The sequence below is a fragment of the Mauremys reevesii genome, unplaced genomic scaffold, assembly GCF_016161935.1.
Source record: "Mauremys reevesii isolate NIE-2019 unplaced genomic scaffold, ASM1616193v1 Contig9, whole genome shotgun sequence".
NCBI classification, from domain to species: Eukaryota; Metazoa; Chordata; order Testudines; family Geoemydidae; genus Mauremys; species Mauremys reevesii.
Window position 1 is genome coordinate 257,325 of NW_024100906.1, and position 19,497 is coordinate 276,821.

The window sequence follows — 19,497 nt, forward strand, 5'->3', positions numbered from 1 at the left end:
GGATCTTATTACCCCCCACCCCCTGTCCTGATTTTTCACACTTGCTGTCTGGTCACCCTAGGGTGTGCACATGTGGGGGTCCCAGCTGCTCCCTGCCCCTGTCATTGAAGCAGGAGTGCAGGATTACTGCCCTGGGAACTGCAGGGCACCAGTGGACATGGGGCTGGCTGGAGGCAGGGCAGGGGCTGGCTGGAGGTAGGGTCTGGCTGCAGGCAGGGCAAGGGGTGTGGGGTGGTCTGGCTGGCTTTAGGCAGGGTCACAGGTGGGTGCGGCATAGGTTGGTTGGAGACAGGGCAGGGGGTGCAGGGCTGTCTGCGCAGCAGGGGGTGTGGCAGGGGGTGGCTGGAGACAGGGGCTGGTGTGGGGCTGCGGGCAGGGCAGGAGGTGTGGGGCTGGCTGGAGACAGAGGCTGGCTGCAGGCAGGGCAGGGGGTGCAGCAGGGGCTGGCTGCGGGCAGGGGGTGCAGGTACAGGGGGCTATTTAAAGGACCGAGGCAGCTGGAGCCCCGTCCCTTTAAACAGCCCCCGGAGCCCCCTGCTACCCCAGGGCTCTGGGGGCTCTGGGTGCAGGTACAGGGGGAACAGCCCACCCTGTACGGTGAGTGCCTCCTCCTCCTCCCTCCCCCACCAGGGTAGCAGCAGCCGCCCAGGGCTCGGGGGCTATTTAAAGGGCCCGGAGCTCCCCTGCTTCTACTGCCCCGGCCCTTTAAATAGCTGCGGGAGCCCTGGGGAAGCACCAGGGCTCCAGGGGCTATTTAAAGGGCCGGGGCAGTAGAAGCAGGGGAGCCCTGGACTTTTTAAATAGTCCCCAGAGCCCCACAGTCCTACCCCAGGGCTCCAGCAGTTGGGTTCTGGGGGCAATTTAAAGGGCCTGGGGCTCCAGCCCCTGCTGGGAGCTCCAGACCCTTTAAATTGCCTCCTGGGGAAGCTGGGCCACCCCGGTACAGCGCACGTTCTTGCCGGTAGCCGTACTGGGGTTTGGGCGCGGGGCCCTCTTAGGGGCGGGGCCCAATGCAGGGGAATTGGTTGAACTGGCCTAAAGCCGGCCCTGGGGGTGGTGTGGTGTGGTGTGGTGTGTCCGCGCGCTGTCCCCGCCCCAAGCACCGACTCTGCAAACTGCACCCAATGGGAGCTGCAGGGGTGGTGACTGTGGGCAGTGGCACGCAGAGACCTCTCCAGCCGTCCGCCTAGGAGCTGCTGTCAGAGGGGGGTGCGGGTCACTTTTGGGAGTCACCCGAGGTAAGCGCTGCACCCCTCACCCTCTCCTGCACCCCAACCCCTTGCCCCAGCCCAGACCCTGCCCGCAAACTCCCAGAGCCCATCCCCCACCCCCCTGACCTAACCCGCACCATGCACCTGCTTCTGCACCCTAACCCCCTGCCCCAGCCCAGACCCTGCACCCAAACTCCATCCAAGAGCCTGACCCCTCCCCACTCCTGCTCTCAAACTCCCTCCCAGAGCCTTAGGCCTGTTCTGGGCACCACCAAAAATTATACAAACCTGCGGCCCTTGCCCAGGATTTATATCTCCAATCACTTTTGTGTGTTCACCAACTGTGCTCGTCAGCTGCAGCACTTTCACGGTCACCCCTCCCCCCTTCCTCACCGATTCCTCCTCACACTCATCAGTCTGGGGTTGGTTTGCTGACTGGGGGCTGGACTGGAACAGGCCTGGGCCAGGGGACAACAGGGACGGAGAAGGGGCCTGCCACTGCCTGCCATGGTCTGTTAGTTACTCAGAGGCATCTGCCCTGGGCAACCAGAAAGGTGCACGAATGAGAATGAACAGTGATCCCCATCCCCTTTACGGAGACCCAGTGTGTGTCAGGCCACACCACAGCGAGAGGGGGAGCATCCGGCACGCTAGATCACGTTCAGGAATAGCAGACTAAAAACTGGAAAACATTTCTGGATACTTTTTATTAATTTTGCCTAGTGTTAAGGGATGGTTTTGTGGCTAAGGTACTGGATGGGACTGGGGGAGACAGGGGAGAGAGAGCAGGAAATGCCACAGAGCAGAATGTCAGAGTGACTGTGGAGTACATTGTTGGCCCCTCCCATTTCCTGTAGTAATAATCACTTTCTCAGTTGTTCTTTGACTGCGTAGAAGCTGTTTCCTGACTTGCTCTCTGCTCCCCTGGCAGCTAGAGCCGGAGTCATCTGTGAAGGCAGCATGCACAAGACGGTGAGGGATCACCTGCTCTCTGCCCTGGCTAACCTGGGAGAAGCTCAGCTGAAGAATTTCAAATCTAAACTGAATGAAATCCAGCTGGCGGAGGGATACGATAACATCCCGAAGGGCGTGCTGGAGAAAGCAGATCCCATCGAGCTCACTGACAAGATGATCCAGAGTTACCAGGAGATCTATGCAGTGGAGGTGGCTGAGGAGGTGCTGAGAGCCATCAACGAGAGCCAGCTGGCATCAAGGCTTGCTACAAACACGAGAATCGGTAGGGAAAGAACCAGGGAGGGGAGATGACCCCTTCTCCTTCCCTCGCTGGCTGCTCTTACTGACCTGCAGGAACCTAGCGAATCTGTTCCCCGCTCCTGTCCAGAGCAGCTATGGGAAGTTCAGTAGCAGGGGGACTCCTTAAAGAGCCCAGGATCAGGGGCAGTGAGTTGTATGGGCCTGTAGTGCCTGTGCTCCACCAAAATGAGAGCATGGGAACCTGGCTCCACCAAAGTTCAGGGCTAAGTCATTTCGCTACCGGCCATCTTTGCTTCCAGTAGCCGCCATGTCCCGGGGTGGAGGGCGGTGGTCAGGGCCGGCTTTAGGAAGTGCAGGGCCCAATTCGAATATTTTTGGCGGGGCCCCAGCAGGGATGACTTAAAAAAAAAAAACATAAAACATTAAAAAAAGCCTTTCATTTCTTAGCAACCGGTTGCCTATAAAAAAGTTCTGATTTAAGGGAGGTGCCACAGTATGGATTTTTTTGTAGATCCGTATTTTCCTCCTGGATGGCGATTTAAGAACCAAAAAGCCTGACATGTCCAGGAAAATACAGATGTATGTTAACCCGACCTAAAGTTCTTTCTTAAAAAGATGGGCCTGAACTAGAAATGAGCTCCATTTTATGTGTGGGTCCCTGCCACTCCCTGGAGTGTGCTAGGGTGACCAGATGTCCCGATTTTATAGGGACAGTCCTGATTTTGGGGTCTTTTTCTTATATAGGATCTTATTACCCCCCACCCCTGTCCTGATTTTTCATACTTGCTGTCTGGTCACCCTCGGGTGGGCACGTGTGGGTCCCAGCTGCTCCCTGCCCCCCTCATTGAAGCAGGTGTGCAGGGTTACTGCCCTGGGAACTGCAGGGCACCAGTGGCCATGGGGCTGGCTGGAGGCAGGGCAGGGGCTGGCTGGGGGTAGGGTCTGGCTGCAGGCAGGGCAAGGGGCGTGGGGTGGTCTGGCTGGCTTTAGGCAGGGTTACAGGTGGGTGCGGCATGGGTTGGTTGGAGACAGGGCAGGGGGTGCAGGGCTGTCTGCGTGGCAGGGGGTGTGGCAAGGGGTGGCTGGAGACAGGGGCTGGTGTGGGGCTGCGGGCAGGGCAGGAAGTGTGGGGCTGGCTGGAGACAGGGGCTAGCTGTGGGCAGGGCAGGGGGTGCAGCAGGGGCTGGCTGTGGGCAGGGGGTGCAGGTACAGGGGGCTATTTAAAGGACCTGGGCGGCAGAGGCAGCTGGAGCCCCGTCCCTTTAAATAGCCCCCGGAGCCCCCTGCTACCCCAGGGCTCTGGGGGCTCTGGGTGCAGGTACAGGGGGAACAGCCCACCCTGTATGGTGAGTGCCTCCTCCTCCTCCCTCCCCCACCAGGGTAGCAGCAGCCGCCCAGGGCTCGGGGGCTATTTAAAGGGCCCGGGGCTCCCCTGCTTCTACCTCCCCAGCCCTTTAAACAGCCGAGGGAGCCCTGGGGAAGCAGCAGGGCTCCAGGGGCTATTTAAAGGGCCGGGGCGGTAGAAGCAGGGGAGCCCTGGACTTTTTAAATAGCCCCCAGAGCCCCACAGCCCTACCCCAGGGCTCCAGCAGTGGGGCTGGGGGTGCAATTTAAAGGGCCTGGGGCTCCAGCCCCTGCTGGGAGCCCCAGACCCTTTAAATTGCCTCCTGGGGAAGCCGGTGTCAAAGTTAGACTCAGGACTCACAGTTTGTCAGACCACTCTGTTTTATTAGCACAGCGCTCTGCTAATAACACCCAGATAATGTGAGCACCATGCAAGACACAGACTATCTTATTTATACAGATAAAAGGGTGAGAACTTAACAAGGTAACAAAGGAAGCAGAATCAGATAAGTTTACCTGGGCTAGGCATGCATATCTTATTTCCTTACTAACTATTACCCATCTTCTGTTAATGTTTCACCATTAGCACCATTGTTTATGCCTAATGTTTCTTTTCCTGGCACCTGTATTTCAACATTTCTTATTTCTGCTTAAAGGTACATACAACATTTCTTTAATCCATTCTTATTTTTACAATATAATTCATTCTACTTTCACAATCCCTCCTTTTGGTCAAGCTCACGCCATGACCAACATTTTACGGGGTTCCACATATTAACCGTTCTTTATCTCTTTGTTCATCAGCAATATTCAAAATCATCATATTAGCACTCTGTTCTGGGGCAGTCACCTGAGTGGCATGCCTTACACAATTTTGGGTACAACAGGAGACTAACTGAAAACATACAAAAATTATTAGGATTCCAAACAGGATAGTCAGGGCTCCCTGAAACAACCAGTTTCCTATGCCAGAGAATACTTAGCCACTTCCATAAAGAACTTGGCTCTTCATGGGGAAGATATGCGATTTGTTCTAAGTGGCTAGCGTGATCTATTACCTCATTGGTATCGTCAGGTATAAACACACAACATTGTTTTCCAATGAGAGCACAGGTCCCTCCTTTGGCCGCCAGCACTATGTACAATGCCTGACGGTTTTGGAGGGCCACCTGTCGGATTGCCCCTGTTTCTTTGGCCAGGGCTCTTAAACTTTCTTCAGTTTTATTTGCCATTATTTTAACTACTTTCTTTTAACCTCAGGAGCCTTTTTGCCTGGTGTATTACTCCCCCAAGTGGGTTAAAGGAACTGCCAATAGTCTCTTCCCAGGTGTCATTACTGTTCCATATTGTGTTAAATGGACAAGGTCCTCCAGTGAGGTCTGGGGAATTGAGTGGGATAGCCAGGACAGGAACATCAGTTTGAGAGTGGGCTGGGATATGGCTGCAGACCCAGCATTTAGAAATATTAAGGGTCTGAGCTATCCACACTTGCTGCTGGATAAAAGAATTGTCATTGTGGACTCCCCAGACCTTCAGACACCAACAGCCGAGGAACAGGCACCACCAGAGGCGCATGTTGGAGGCAGGGCCCTTCTGGTTCTTGTTATATCCTTGGGGCAGCCGGTGTAGGAAGCAATCACTTGAGGCCAGAGAGCAGGCAGCTAACCAAAACCTCCATTTTATTTACATATGTAGAGAGAGCACCTCAGCCGGTTGAAACCGGTTGAGCTAACCCATAATAATCTAACTCAGTTGCCATAGCAACAAAACCATGACAACCAAATACACAACAGTTCTGACAACCTCAACTGAGGGAACTGTAGTCACAGTTTTATGTCCACCAGGCAGCAGGCGCTAGGCTCACTACTGCTTTTTCTTGGGCCTTGCTTTAGGTAGTCGTCTGCTTCTGGCAACCCTTACGAGAGCGTAGATTGTAAGGTATTGCAGGCTGTTCCTCTACGTCATCTTCTGGAGTCAAAATTGACCTTGCTTGGTCCTGACGTGATAATTGGTTCGCTGGGGGTGGTGCATTCTTACACGGCAAAGCATGTATTCATGCTGCGGATGCCAGACAGTTTAACAGCTGTCTGGGTAGTAAGCAGTGCCTGATGATTCTTTGATAGGCTTTGGCTACACTTACACTTCAAAGCGCTGCCGTGGCTCCCTGTGGGGAATAACGGACAGCGCTGGGAGCCGCGCTCCCAGCACTGGGGCTTTGACTACACTGGCGCTTTGCAGCGCCGCAATTTGCAGCGCTGGAGAGGGTGTGTTTTCACACCCTGCTGCAGCGCTGCAAATTTGTAAGTGTAGCCAAGCCCATACTCTTTAAGTCTTTTTGCTTCTTTCCTTTACTCTGGCTATAACAATGGCCTTCACACCTTATCTTTTCCTGATGCATTCATTCCTCATTCACACAAACAGATTGAGAATACAAACAGTAGTATTTTATATCCAGCAAAAAGGCATTGCAAATTAAACCTTGCTAAGTTTTACGATTAATAACCAAGACAATTTACATTGAGACCCAGGCCTTCAATGTTTCTCTAATTTACTTAACATAGACACAATAGAGAATCCTGTCTCTTACTACCTAAATCTTAAAACAAAGAGTTAGAGAGGGCCCAATTTGTAATGCATATGGGAAAACAGAATCTTATAGTCCCAGAGGGTCATTTCTTTCTGCTATTCAAAAAGGATGGCTAGCAGGATGAAATCAAATTATACGTTATAAAGTCCAGCTCCTACATATCCCCCTTTTGACACTAAGATTATCAATCGCCAGTGTCACTTCTTATGTAGTAAAAATACTGGGAGGTGACTTGGGCCTGTGGCTCTAGCTTTGCATACATTTGTTTTATTCACCAGCATATTTTAAACATTTCAGTTAAACACATACAATTTAAAACCAAAAACAATTAGGGGTAGTAACATTAGTATGCCAGTAGTTGTGGGAGTTCATCCAGATAATATGAATGGTTCTGTTTCCCACATTGTTTTGTTTGTTTTTAGGAACTATGTTACCTTTTTACCTTTTTAAACAGATAATTGGTAACTGTTTGCCATTTAATGCCAAGACTGATAGAGAACTCAGCTAAATCGGTGCTTACAGTAAGCTGAGACTTTTTGGTTGTGGCAAATAGTAAATGTGATTATTGGTAAACACAATACTTACATTACATGTACATTTGTCTACTGGTGGGTTGCTAACACTTTTATTCTTTTAAAACACTTCTTTCCAAGAATTAACACACACATTGCCCATTATACAATACTTTGGTCTAATTATTAATTTTATTCCACATACAGGATCCTAGTGAGATGTCTTTACTACAGGGCTTTGGAGCAACAGGCATGGATAAGCATACCCACTTTTGAGGAGTTCACTTGGTACAACCTCTAGTGTCCAATAGTTTCCCTTCCTCCCCAGCCCACTGGCTTGAGGTTTGAGGTAGCCAGAAGGATCCCAGGTGCAATCTGTGGAGTGGGCTAACTTTCCATATCTTTGCTTCCAGAGCCTGTTGGTGTGCAATTTTAACAATTTCTTCACTTAACAAATTTTGTCTTACCGTACTGGAGACATACTGCATCCAGTTATATTGATAGGTATTAAACAATTATTTTTTTCTTTGCTTTAACAGATGTATTAAAACCTTAATATTTTCTGATATTACCCAAAACATCTTATGTTCTAAATATCTGCATTTTAGTACATTCCATAGCTATTGCAGTATGTTTTTTTTAACTTATTTGTTTTTGTAATAGGTTGTTCTGTAGCTGATATTAGCTTTTTCTGATTTTCTGAAAGACAAAAATAACATTTTTCTACCCCTTTCAGGGTGGCATTGATTGTTGCTTAAAATATTCCTTTCTTTTACAAATACCCTTGCTGATTGCAGGCAAAACAGAGGCATTACCCCCATATTTTCCTGTGGTTTTTTTTTTTTTAATATAGGCAGGCCAGGTTTTAATGGCTTTTACTTTTTAAGGGTTATGGGGAAATTATTTCACTATTTAGTTATTAAATTCATGAGGTGTGTACCTCAAGTTTTTCTTCTTATATAGCAGACCAAGTTTCTAATGTTTTTCCTGCTGTGTTAAGCTTTAAGTTTATTCACAGGTAATAGCTGAGAAGCATCATTACCATATTACCTTAAAGGATTTTTCCAAAAATCATACACACTATACGTTGTTACTGGGGTACTTACTAACATTAAATTTATTTCAATGTTTAATATTAACAATAATATTTAGCATCAAATCTCTTAAAGAGATCTTGTTATACCATCTCTTTTATTTAGGCAATTTCTTTTGTGCTGGCAGTTTTCACCTTCCTTTATCAGTTAGGTAATTTGCTTCAACACAGGCTTGGCTTTTGGATTCAAAGCCATCAGCAGAGCTCAGAGACTCTGTCTTAAAAGGGACACAATCAACTTCCACCAGAGTTTTGATTTCTTTCCACTTTCAACTCCTGCTTACAAAACACACACAGATCTGAAAAAGAAAACAGTCTATTGCGGCTCTTTTTGGAGCCCTAATAGGATTTTAATTCAGTAGCATATTTCATTTGTATTTCTTTTACCCCTTTTTACAATATACACTGCACATGTCCTAGGGAAAAAGCACATTCCTTCTATACTACAACTTTTTTTTTAAACATTAGCCATATCAATTGTTACATACGATGTAACTGTTTCTTTTTTTCTTACAGAGTTTTTATGTACCCTTATCAAAAGTGACAGTCTGATTACACAGAGCCATTTTAAGGCTCAGTATTTTTAACATTGCTTCTTTTTGTTTTGTGCACCTTACCTCTGCTGTTGCTTCAGAGGAGCACTGTTAAATTTTTTTTTTCATTCTTTCACTACAGCTCTTATCTGCTATTGTTACAAAAAAAAAAAAAAAAAAAAACCAACAACAACCAACCAAACAAAAAGACTCCAGAATCTCTCCCTATTCTCCTGATTTTGACTGCCCTATTGCAGCCATGACTTGGTTTTTATTTAAAAAACATTTTAAATTTTATAAAGAATCAAGTTACCCCTTAAGGGTTAAATGCTAAATCCCAAAGCCAAACAACACTAATTACCTGTGTCTTGCAAAAAGGTCTGTCAGGCTTTGGCTACACTTACACTTCAAAGCGCTGCCAGGGCAGCGCTTTGAAGCGCTAAGTGTAGTCAAAGCACCAGTGCTGGGAGAAAGCTCTCCCAGCGCTGTCCGTACTCCACCTCCCTGTGGGGAATAACGGACAGCGCTGGGAGCACGGCTCCCAACGCTGGGGCTTTGACTACACTGGCGCTTTGTAGCGCCGCAATTTGCAGCGCTGCAGAGGGTGTGTTTTCACACCCTGCTGCAGCGCTGCAAATTTGTAAGTGTAGCCAAGCCCTCAGTTTTGCAACTTTGAATTAAGAGTCAAATGAATTTTTAGTGGCATTAAAAACAAAAACAAAACCAATTTATCTTACACCTACAAAACAGGAGTTTTACAAACCAGATGTGTTGGTTTAGATTTTTAGAACTTTACATATTTTCACAGACAAATAGATACATACACATTTTCTTTTCCTTAACATTCCTTTACACTTTTTTTAAATATTTTTTTAACATAGCTCTCTATATATTTGGATTATTTACAGGCATTCTTTTGGAAAAGGGCCCATTTTCCCTTCAGAATGGCTGCCAAGAAACCAAGAATTCTCTCTTTAACATGGTCCTTTTTAACATTTTTTTCACAAAGTTTAACTGCTTAATTCTCTCCAGCCTTTGTAGAGTTAACTTTTCACTCTCTTTCCATAAATCACTTGTTTATCTCCCAAAATGACACCTTTATCACCTCAGATTTCACCATTTTAAGTATTGTTCCAGGGGTTCATGCCTGCACTTACTGCTTTTCTTACTCCTGACACTATGCCCTTAGGGCTTCCAACCTGTTTTTCAGTTTCTTTATCTGTTGCTTGCCCGCTTGTCTGGGCCTGATCCTGCTTTTTTTCCAATGAACCGTTTGTGAGTGATATTGTGGTCACTTCACAATTTTGAAAGAAATGTTCAAGGAAAGGGACCAGGAAGGGTGGGGGCTAGTTGAGGAGCCCCCCCCCCCCTTGCTGAATTGGTAGTGGAACACTAAAGAATCAGTTTTTGAGGCAGACAACAAAGGGGAACAGAACAAGGGGCTTTTTGTCCTTTTTACAATGAGATGGGAGTATTAAGGGGGTTGGATCGATCCAGGGTGGGTTTTTGAGAACGGGGTAAAGGGGAGCGCTCAGTCTGGTGGTGGGAGAGGAGGCTTTTAATAAAGCTTTCAACTTATTATTTGAATATTTGAGAGAGGCGAGTTTTTGATTTTGTCCAGCTATGATTTGCCTCTTCCCACCACTGAATGAAACAATTAACCTCTTCTTTAGCCAATTTAGTTTTAGGTTGGCCGAGTTTGTCCTTTAAGATGTCCACTCGGTCTTGTTCCAAGATTTTAACAGTGGCCACTGAGTTTTGGGATCCCCCTGAGTTAGCCTAGACCATTTTTCCAGAAATTTACAGGAGTCCGGACCCTTCTTACAGGAGTCTGGTCCCATCCTAAATACATAAAATGAGCCAGCGTTCGTTTAGGGAACTGTCCCGACTTAGACGTCTGGTTACCCATACAGGAGGACTTCACACACCAATCGCACAAGAAGGAAATTCGGGTTCGTGAGAGCAATGCCCGGTGCAACACACAAAAGGAGCCCACAGGCTACTGCCTCAATTGCCCTTGCTTTCACACCAAGGGTTTTACCCAAAGTGTGGTGCGGCTGCAATTGTGCAGATTCCACTCACTCAGACCGCAGGGACAGGAACCCCTTGGTTGGCCGATCCCCGGACGGAGATGGCACCCAGACTCAAACACTCCACAGGAAGACGGATAGACACAGAGACAGGACAGTCCTCAGTCCGGACAAAACACAGAAATAATTACCTGACCAGATTCCTGATGTCAGATCCCGGGATCCCTACCAGAACAGAGTGGGAACCAACAGGTTCAATGGCGTAGACTTCACTGTGGTCGTGCACCTTTCTGTTCTGGTGGAGGACCGCTCGGGCCAAATGCCCAGGTGCCGGCTGCCACGGTCGTCCTACAAAAACAGTCAGGAATCACACAGCCCTAGTGAAGACGATTGCCATCTCGGTGGAACCTCCAAATTGTCAAAGTTAGACTCAGGACTCACAGTTTGTCAGACCACTCTGTTTTATTAGCACAGCGCTCTGCTAATAACACCCAGATAATGTGAGCACCATGCAAGACACAGACTATCTTATTTATACAGATAAAAGGGTGAGAACTTAACAAGGTAACAAAGAAAGCAGAATCAGATACGTTTACCTGGGCTAGGCATGCATATCTTATTTCCTTACTAACTATTACCCATCTTCTGTTAATGTTTCACCATTAGTACCATTGTTTATCCCTAATGTTTCTTTTCCTGGCACCTGTATTTCAACATTTCTTATTTCTGCTTAAAGGTACATACAACATTTCTTTAATCCATTCTTATTTTTACAATATAATTCATTCTACTTTCACACCGGGCCACCCCGGTACAGCGCACTGGTTCTTGCCGGTAGCCGTACTGGGGCTTGGGCGTGGGACCCTCTTAGGGGCGGGGCCCAATGCAGGGGAATTGGTTGAACTGGCCTAAAGCCGGCCCTGGGGGTGGTGTGGTGTGGTGTGGTGTGTCCTCACGCTGTCCCCACCCCAAGCACCGACTCTGCAAACTGCACCCAATGGGAGCTGCAGGGGTGGTGACTGTGGGCAGTGGCACGCAGAGACCCCTCCAGCCATCCACCTAGGAGCTGCTGTCAGAGGGGGGTGCGGGTCACTTTTGGGAGTCACCCGAGGTAAGCGCTGCACCCCTCACCCTCTCCTGCACCTCAACCCCTTGCCCCAGCCCAGACCCTGTCCCCAAACTCCCAGAGCCCATCCCCCACCCCCCTGCCCTAACCCGCACCATGCACCTGCTTCTGCACCCCAACCCCCTGCCCCAGCCCAGACCCTGCACCCAAACTCCATCCAAGAGCCTGACCCCTCCCCACTCCTGCTCTCAAACTCCCTCCCAGAGCCTTAGGCCTGTTCTGGGCACCACCAAAAATTATACAAACCTGCGGCCCTTGCCCAGGATTTATACCTCCAGTCACTTTTGTGTGTTCACCAACTGTGCTCGTCAGCTGCAGCACTTTCACTGTCACCCCTCCCCCCTTCCTCACCGATTCCTCCTCACACTCATCAGTCTGGGGTTGGTTTGCTGACTGGGGGCTGGACTGGAACAGGCCTGGGCCAGGGGACAACAGGGACGGAGAAGGGGCCTGCCATTGCCTGCCATGGTCTGTTAGTTACTCAGAGGCATCTGCCCTGGGCAACCAGAAAGGTGCATGAATGAGAATGAACAGTGGTCCCCATCCCCATTACGGAGACCCAGTGTGTGTCAGGCCACACCACAGCGAGAGGGGGAGCATCCGGCACGCTAGATCACGTTCAGGAATAGCAGACTAAAAACTGGAAAACATTTCTGGATACTTTTTATTAATTTTGCCTAGTGTTAAGGGATGGTTTTGTGGCTAAGGTACTGGATGGGATTGGGGGAGACGGGAGAAAGCAGGAAATGCCACAGAGCAGAAAGTCAGAGTGACTGTGGAGTATATTGTTGGCCCCTCCGATTTCCTGTAATAATCACTTTCTCAGTTGCTCTTTGACAGCACAGAAGCTGTTTCCTGACTTGCTCTCTGCTCCCCTGGCAGCTAGAGCAGGAGTCATCTGTGAAGGCAGCATGCACAAGACGGTGAGGGATCACCTGCTCTCTGCCCTGGCTAACCTGGGAGAAGCTCAGCTGAAGAATTTCAAATCTAAACTGAATGAAATCCGACTGCAGAAGGGATACGATAACATCCCGAAGGGCGTGCTGGAGAAAGCAGATCCCATCGAGCTCACTGACAAGATGATCCAGAGTTACCAGGAGACCTATGCAGTGATGGTGGCTGAGGAGGTGCTGAGAGCCATCAACGAGATCCAGCTGGCATCAAGGCTTGCTACAAACACGAGAATCGGTAGGGAAAGAACCAGGGAGGGGAGATGACCCCATCTCCTTCCCTCCCTGGCTGCTCTTACTGACCTGCAGGAACCTAGTGAATCTGTTCCCCGCTCCTGTCCAGAGCAGCTATGGGAAGTTCAGTAGCAGGGGGACTCCTTAAAATAGCCCAGGATTTATACCTCCAGTCACTTTTGTGTGTTCACTGACTGTGCTCGTCAGCTGCATCACTTTCACTGTCACCCCTCCCCCCTTCCTCACCGATTCCTCCTCACACTCATCAGTCTGGGGTCTGTTTGCTGACTGGGGGCTGGACTGGAACAGGCATGGGCCGGGGGACAACAGGGACGGAGAAGGGGCCTGCCACTGCCTGCCATGGTCTGTTAGTTACTCAGAGGCATCTGCGCTGGACACCCACGCGGGGACACAGCACCCAGAAAGGTGCATGAATGAGAGTGGATAATGGTCCCCATTCCCTTTGCATAGACCCAGGGTGTGGCTCGCCACAGCACGGCGAGCAAGGAGCGTCTGGCATTTGGGACAGACTGGGCCTTTTTTTTCTGGAAAATTTCCCACGGCAGCTAACAGTGCAGCAGCAGATTCAGTGTTTTCCACAGCGGGGACAATTTCAGAGGAAACCCCAATATCGGCTGGGTCCCTGCGGCACAATCTGTCCCCAAACTCTACATGGGACAATGTGGCTCTGCAGAGGCTCTATTCAGCCCAGGGGCTCTGTCCCATTCTGGGTTGCAATTCAGCCCAATGGGGGCTTTGTCACCTCCTGCCCTGCAACCTCAGGTGCCTCACAGGGCTTTGCTGCTGTAACTCCCAGCCTGGGCTGCTCGCAAACAGCCTGCAAGTCACCCCCTGAGTGGCTGTGTGTAGCTACTGCCCACAAGCAACACTCCAGTCACACTCTGGGTTCCACCAGCCTTGGTTACCACTTGCAGGGTGACCCCCAACACATGCCCAGTCCTGGATTCTCCCAAAGGATGTGTGTTCTGCACTGTCCAATCTTCTTCTGCACAGTCCAGATATTAGAGGCCCATTGATCTTGTAAGGGATCAATATCCAAGAGTTTGGCACTTGAATGGGTGTTACCAAGCAATTCATTTTACACACAACCATGAATTAGTTTTGAGTAAAGAATGGAATAAGTTTAAGTACAAAGAGACAGATGTTAAGTGAGAAATGGTTACAAGAGAAATAAAGATAAAACACTTTCCAATAGCTAAAACTTAACATGCTAGGCTTGGTTCAAGGTACAGTTCTTACCACAAGTTCCCAGCAAGTTTGCTGAGCAAATTTTCAGGTCAGGATTCCCCTCCCCCAGGTCAAAGGGCATGTGTGTGTGTGTGTGTGTGTGTGTGTGTCTGTGTGTGAGAGAGAGAGAGAGAGAGTGAGTCTTTGCTCCTCACTTTTATAGTCCTGTCCTGCTTTGAAATGCATTTCCTGAGGGTTACTCCTAGATACAGTCTGTAAAAGCAGCACCCTTTAGCAAAAAGGGATCTGATTACAACGTTATTTCTGCTCTATACTCTGAACTCTCTATGTTTGGCTCTATGTTTTCTTACAGCAAATGGGGAGAAGCTACCATTTCTTGTGTATGAACTATAATATACAGATCAGCAAGATAGTTCACTAAATACTTTCATCCCACTATTCTGAACATAGTTCTTCTAACTCCTTTTTCTCTTTCTCAGGTTCTGAGAGCTCTTCAAGCGATGGCGACCTCAGATAATTTCTTTGCATAAGCTGGGCTTCATTACCTGCAATACTCTGTGACTCAACAGCTACTTTCAACTTGCTTTCTATTGTCAGTTACTGAGTTAAATTCCTCTCCAGAAATTTATTCATGATTTACTCATACAATAAGAACAACAACATTTCACACACCCCACCCTCCGCATTCAAGTGATTTGTAACCCAACCCCAGCCAAAGTCTATCATTTGGGCAACACAGCTCTGTTTGCTGCATACCTAGGTAGATTAGGTGTGAATGTAAATACAGTCTGGTCCTGAAGCCTTTTCCCTGCAGCCCCAGCTCATCACTAGCTGTCAGGGAGAGCTCATTGAGCCTTTGCTTACAAATCATCATTTGAAATTATTATGTTGGCCAACAGCATCGAAATGAATGCACTGACATTGTCATAAAAAACAGCTGTATAAGGAAGTTAGTCTGTGTTCATATTTTTCAAATCTATTATACTTTTTCAGATACACATATTTTATCACACACTGTATATGTTTTTAAAGTAAAAGCAGTAAAGAGTCTTGTGGCACCCCTCTGATACTTGTTTTTAAAGTGTGTATTAATGTTTCAATTACAATTCAAATTTCCAAACAATCATTAAATTGGCATGTAACTAGTTCACAAAACTGGGAGGGGGGGGAGGAATTCAGGGGGAGTATACACCCCCATAGGGGGGGTGTAGGGAAATCCCTGTTGGAACATCAGTTCTGAGCCCAAGAAACAAGCACCAACTGGTGGGATCGCATTGTAATGCAGGCTTGGGATGATGAGCACTGGCTGCAGAATGTTTGGATGCACAAGGCCACATGCCTGGATGTGTGTGCCAAACTCGCCACAGCCATGCATAGCAGGGACGCCAGCATGAGAGCTGCACTGACCGGGAAGAAGCAGGTGTCGATTGCACTGTGGAAACTTGCAATGCCAGATTGCTACCAATCAGCCAGAAATCTGGTCTACACCACAGTGTTAGGTTGATGTAAGGCAGCTTACGTCAACCTAACTCTGTAAGCGTCTGGACTAAAATGTTCCTCCCACCGATGTAACTCACCCACTACACCGAGCTAACTCCACCTCTGTGAGAGGCATAGCGCTTAAATCTGTTGTTAGCTCAATGCAGTGTCAGTATAGACACTGTATTGCTTACATCTACTGTTGCTGCCTTTCAGAAACCATCCCATAATGCCCCACATTGGCAGTTAAATTGGTGCAAGTGCTCCTGGTGAGTATGTGCACCGCTGACACAAGAAGCGCAGTGGGACGTGTAAAGCCGATTCAATGACTGCAGTGGCTGAATGCCGCCATAACTTAGTTTGACATAAGTTTGTAGTGCAGACTTGCCCAGAGTATCTCAACTAAATACAAGCTGGAATAGATTGTTTGTTTATCATAAGTAGTTCAACTGGAATGGTCTCCTACCATAGGAGTTAAGGGGGCCTGTTAACATGTCTCAAGTTATATGACAACAAAACAGTGTTAGTGGGTTTCAGACTGTTGTCTCTTTACAACTTTCCTAAGTTACAGTAAAACTGTATGAGTTGATGATTGTGATAGCCCCAAAGCTGTGAGGACACTTTCTGACAGGCTGCAAGAAAAATGTAGTCAGCTCACTTACAATTCTGTGATGTTGTGTGTCTGCACGTGAGCAGAGTGCAGGGCTATCAATACCCCAGAAACATCCACATGTGCCGTGTCTTTTTTTGTTATGGGCATGTTGCTCATAAGAACATAAGAACATAAGAAAAGCCGTACCGGGTCAGACCAAAGGTCCATCTAGCCCAGTATCTGTCTCCCGACAGTGGCCAATGCCAGGTGCCCCTGAGGGAGTGAACATAACAGGCAATGATCAAGTGATCTCTCTCCTGCCATCCATCTCCATCCTCTGACGAACAGAAGCTAGGGACACCATTCTTACCCATCCTGGCTAATAGCCATTTATGGACTTAGCCACCCTGAATTTATCCAGTCCCCTTTTAAACATTGTTATAGTCCTAGCCTTCACAACCTCCTCAGGTAAGGAGTTCCACAAGTTGACTGTGCGCTGCGTGAAGAAGAACTTCCTTTTATTTGTTTTAAACCTGCTGCCTATTAATTTCATTTGGTGACCCCTAGTGCTTGTATTATGGGAATAAGTAAATAACTTTTCCTTATCCACTTTCTCAACATCACTCATGATTTTATATACCTCTATCATGTCCCCCCTTAGTCTCCTCTTTTCCAAACTGAAGAGTCCTAGCCTCTTTAATCTTTCCTCATATGGGACCCTCTCTAAACCCCTAATCATGTTAGTTGCTCTGTTCTGAACCTTTTCGAGTGCTAGAGTATCGGTTTGGAGGTGAGGAGACCACATCTGTACACAGTATTTGAGATGTGGGCGTACCATGGATTTATATAAGGGCAATAATATATTCTCAGTCTTATTCTCTATCCGCTTTTTAATGATTCCTAACATCCTGTTTGCTTTTTTGACCGCCTCTGCACACTGCGTGGACATCTTCAGAGAACTATCCACGATAACTCCAAGATCTTTTTCCTGACTCGTTGTAGCTAAATTAGCCCCCATCATGTTGTATGTATAGTTGGGGTTATTTTTTCCAATGTGCATTACTTTACATTTATCCACATTAAATTTCATTTGCCATTTTGTTGCCCAATCACTTAGTTTTGTGAGATCTTTTTGAAGTTCTTCACAATCTGCTTTGGTCTTAACTATCTTCAGTAGTTTAGTATCATCTGCAAACTTTGCCACCTCACTGTTTACCCCTTTCTCCAGATCATTTATGAATAAATTGAATAGGATTGGTCCTAGGACTAACCCTTGGGGAACACCACTAGTTACCCCTCTCCATTCTGAGAATTTACCATTAATTCCTACCCTTTGTTCCCTGTCCTTTAACCAGTTCTCAATCCATGAAAGGACTTTTCCTTTTATCCCATGACAGCTTAATTTACATAAGAGCCTTTGGTGAGGGACCTTGTCAAAGGCTTTCTGGAAATCTAAGTACACTATGTGCACCAGATCCCCCTTGTCCACATGTTTGTTGACCCCTTCAAAGAACTCTAATAGATTAGTAAGACACGATTTCCCTTTACAGAAACCATGTTGACTATTGCTCAAGAGTTTATGTTTTTCTATGTGTCTGACAATTTTATTCTTTACTATTGTTTCAACTAATTTGCCCGGTACCGACGTTAGACTTACCGGTCTGTAATTGCCGGGATCACCCCTAGAGCCCTTTTTAAATATTGGTGTTACATTAGCTAACTTCCAGTCATTGGGTACCGAAGCCGATTTAAAGGACAGGTTACAAACCTTGGTTAATAGTTCCGCAACTTCACATTTGAGTTCTTTCAGAACTCTTGGGTGAATGCCATCTGGTCCCGGTGACTTGTTAATGTTGAGTTTATCAATTAATTCCAAAACCTCCTTTAGTGACACTTCAATCTGTGACAGTTCCTCAGATTTGTCACCTACAAAAGCCAGCTCAGGTTTGGGAATCTCCCTAACATCCTCAGCCGTGAAGACTGAAGCAAAGAATCCATTTAGTTTCTCCGCAATGACTTTATCATCTTTAAGCGCTCCTTTTGTATTTTCATCGTCAAGGGGCCCCACTGGTTGTTTAGCAGGCTTCCTGCTTCTGATGTACTTAAAAAACATTTTGTTATTACCTTTGGAGTTTTTGGCTAGCTGTTCTTCAAACTCCTCTTTGGCTTTTCTTATTACACTCTTGCACTTAAGTTGGCAGTGTTTGTGCTCCTTTCTATTTGTCTCACTGGGATTTGACTTCCACTTTTTAAAGGAAGTCTTTTTATCTCTCACTGCTTCTTTTACATGGTTGTTAAGCCACGGTGGCTCTTTTAGTTCTTTACTGTTTTTCTTAATTTGGGGTATACATTGAAGTTGGGCCTCTATTATGGTGTCTTTAAAAAGGGCCCACGCAACTTGCAGGGATTTCACTTTAGTCACTGTACCTTTTAACTTTTGTCTAACTAACCCCCTCATTTTTGTATAGTTCCCCCTTTTGAAATTAAAGGCCACAGTGTTGGGCAGTTGAGATGATCTTCCCACCACAGGGATGTTGAATGCTATTGTATTATGGTCACTATTTCCAAGTGGTCCTGCTATAGTTACCTCTTGGACCAGCTCCTGCGCTCCTCTCAGGATTAAATCTAGAGTCGCCTCTCCCCTTGTGGTTTCCCATACCAGCTGCTCCATGAAGCAGTCATTTAAAGTATCGAGAAATTTTATCTCTGCATTTCGTCCTGAAGTGAAATGTTCCCAGTCAATATGGGGATAATTGAAATCCCCCACTATTATTGGGTTCTTAATTTTGATAGCCTCTCTAATTTCCCTTAGCATTTCATCATCACTATTACTGTCCTGGTCAGGTGGTCGATAATAGATCCCTACTGTTATATTTTTACTAGAGCATGAAATTTCTATCCATAGAGAGTCTATGGAACCTCCCTGTTTATTCACCTGATAGCTGAGCAAATCAGGTCTCCAGGGACCTGCGCGTCCCTGACTCCAACTACACCAGGCTTTTCTGTAGGACTGTATGGAGGAAAGTCTGAGGGTGGAGTGACTATTGGGGGAATAGAGTGTGCAGTTGTTCTAGATAATGGCTATCAGGTCACTGTCATCTTCAAACCCTTTTAACAGCAACATCTGCCCCTGTAAATCCTAGATGGATTGTTTGTATGTGGGTTAGGAGAGGACCAGTACCCATACCTGAGACATGTGGGTCACATTTTGGGGTTGTGATAAATGAGGGGGGTGGGTAGCACCCTTGTGTAACTCTCTAAGGTGCCACAAGGACTCTTCATTGTTTGTGCTAACAATGTAGCATCCTGACATTGATACTTCAGCCCAAGTGACCTGTGGGTTGGATTCATTGTAGTGGGACATGGGACATGTGGAAGCTAA

General features: G+C 47.1%; 1 protein-coding gene across 1 annotated transcript; it reads left to right on the forward strand.

The window, feature by feature from the left end:
• The first annotated feature begins 2,060 nt into the window (after window positions 1–2,060).
• LOC120395022 (caspase a-like) lies at window positions 2,061–14,756 on the forward strand. The gene is made up of 3 exons (XM_039519198.1): window positions 2,061–2,448; window positions 12,534–12,839; window positions 14,524–14,756. Exons 1-3 carry the CDS (start codon window positions 2,172–2,174, stop codon window positions 14,559–14,561), a joined length of 621 nt encoding a protein of 206 aa, XP_039375132.1. The 5' UTR covers window positions 2,061–2,171; the 3' UTR covers window positions 14,562–14,756.
• The last annotated feature ends 4,741 nt before the right edge of the window (window positions 14,757–19,497 follow it).

What these genes read in the sequence shown, in the direction of transcription:
- LOC120395022 (XM_039519198.1), top strand. Translation starts at nt 2,172, where the DNA reads ATGCACAAGACGGTGAGGGATCACCTGCTCTCTGCCCTGGCTAACCTG. An exon ending in TGCTACAAACACGAGAATCG is followed by an intron (nt 2,449 to 12,533) that starts GTAGGGAAAGAA and finishes CTCCCCTGGCAG; the next exon opens with CTAGAGCAGGAGTCATCTGT. An exon ending in TGCTACAAACACGAGAATCG is followed by an intron (nt 12,840 to 14,523) that starts GTAGGGAAAGAA and finishes TCTCTTTCTCAG; the next exon opens with GTTCTGAGAGCTCTTCAAGC.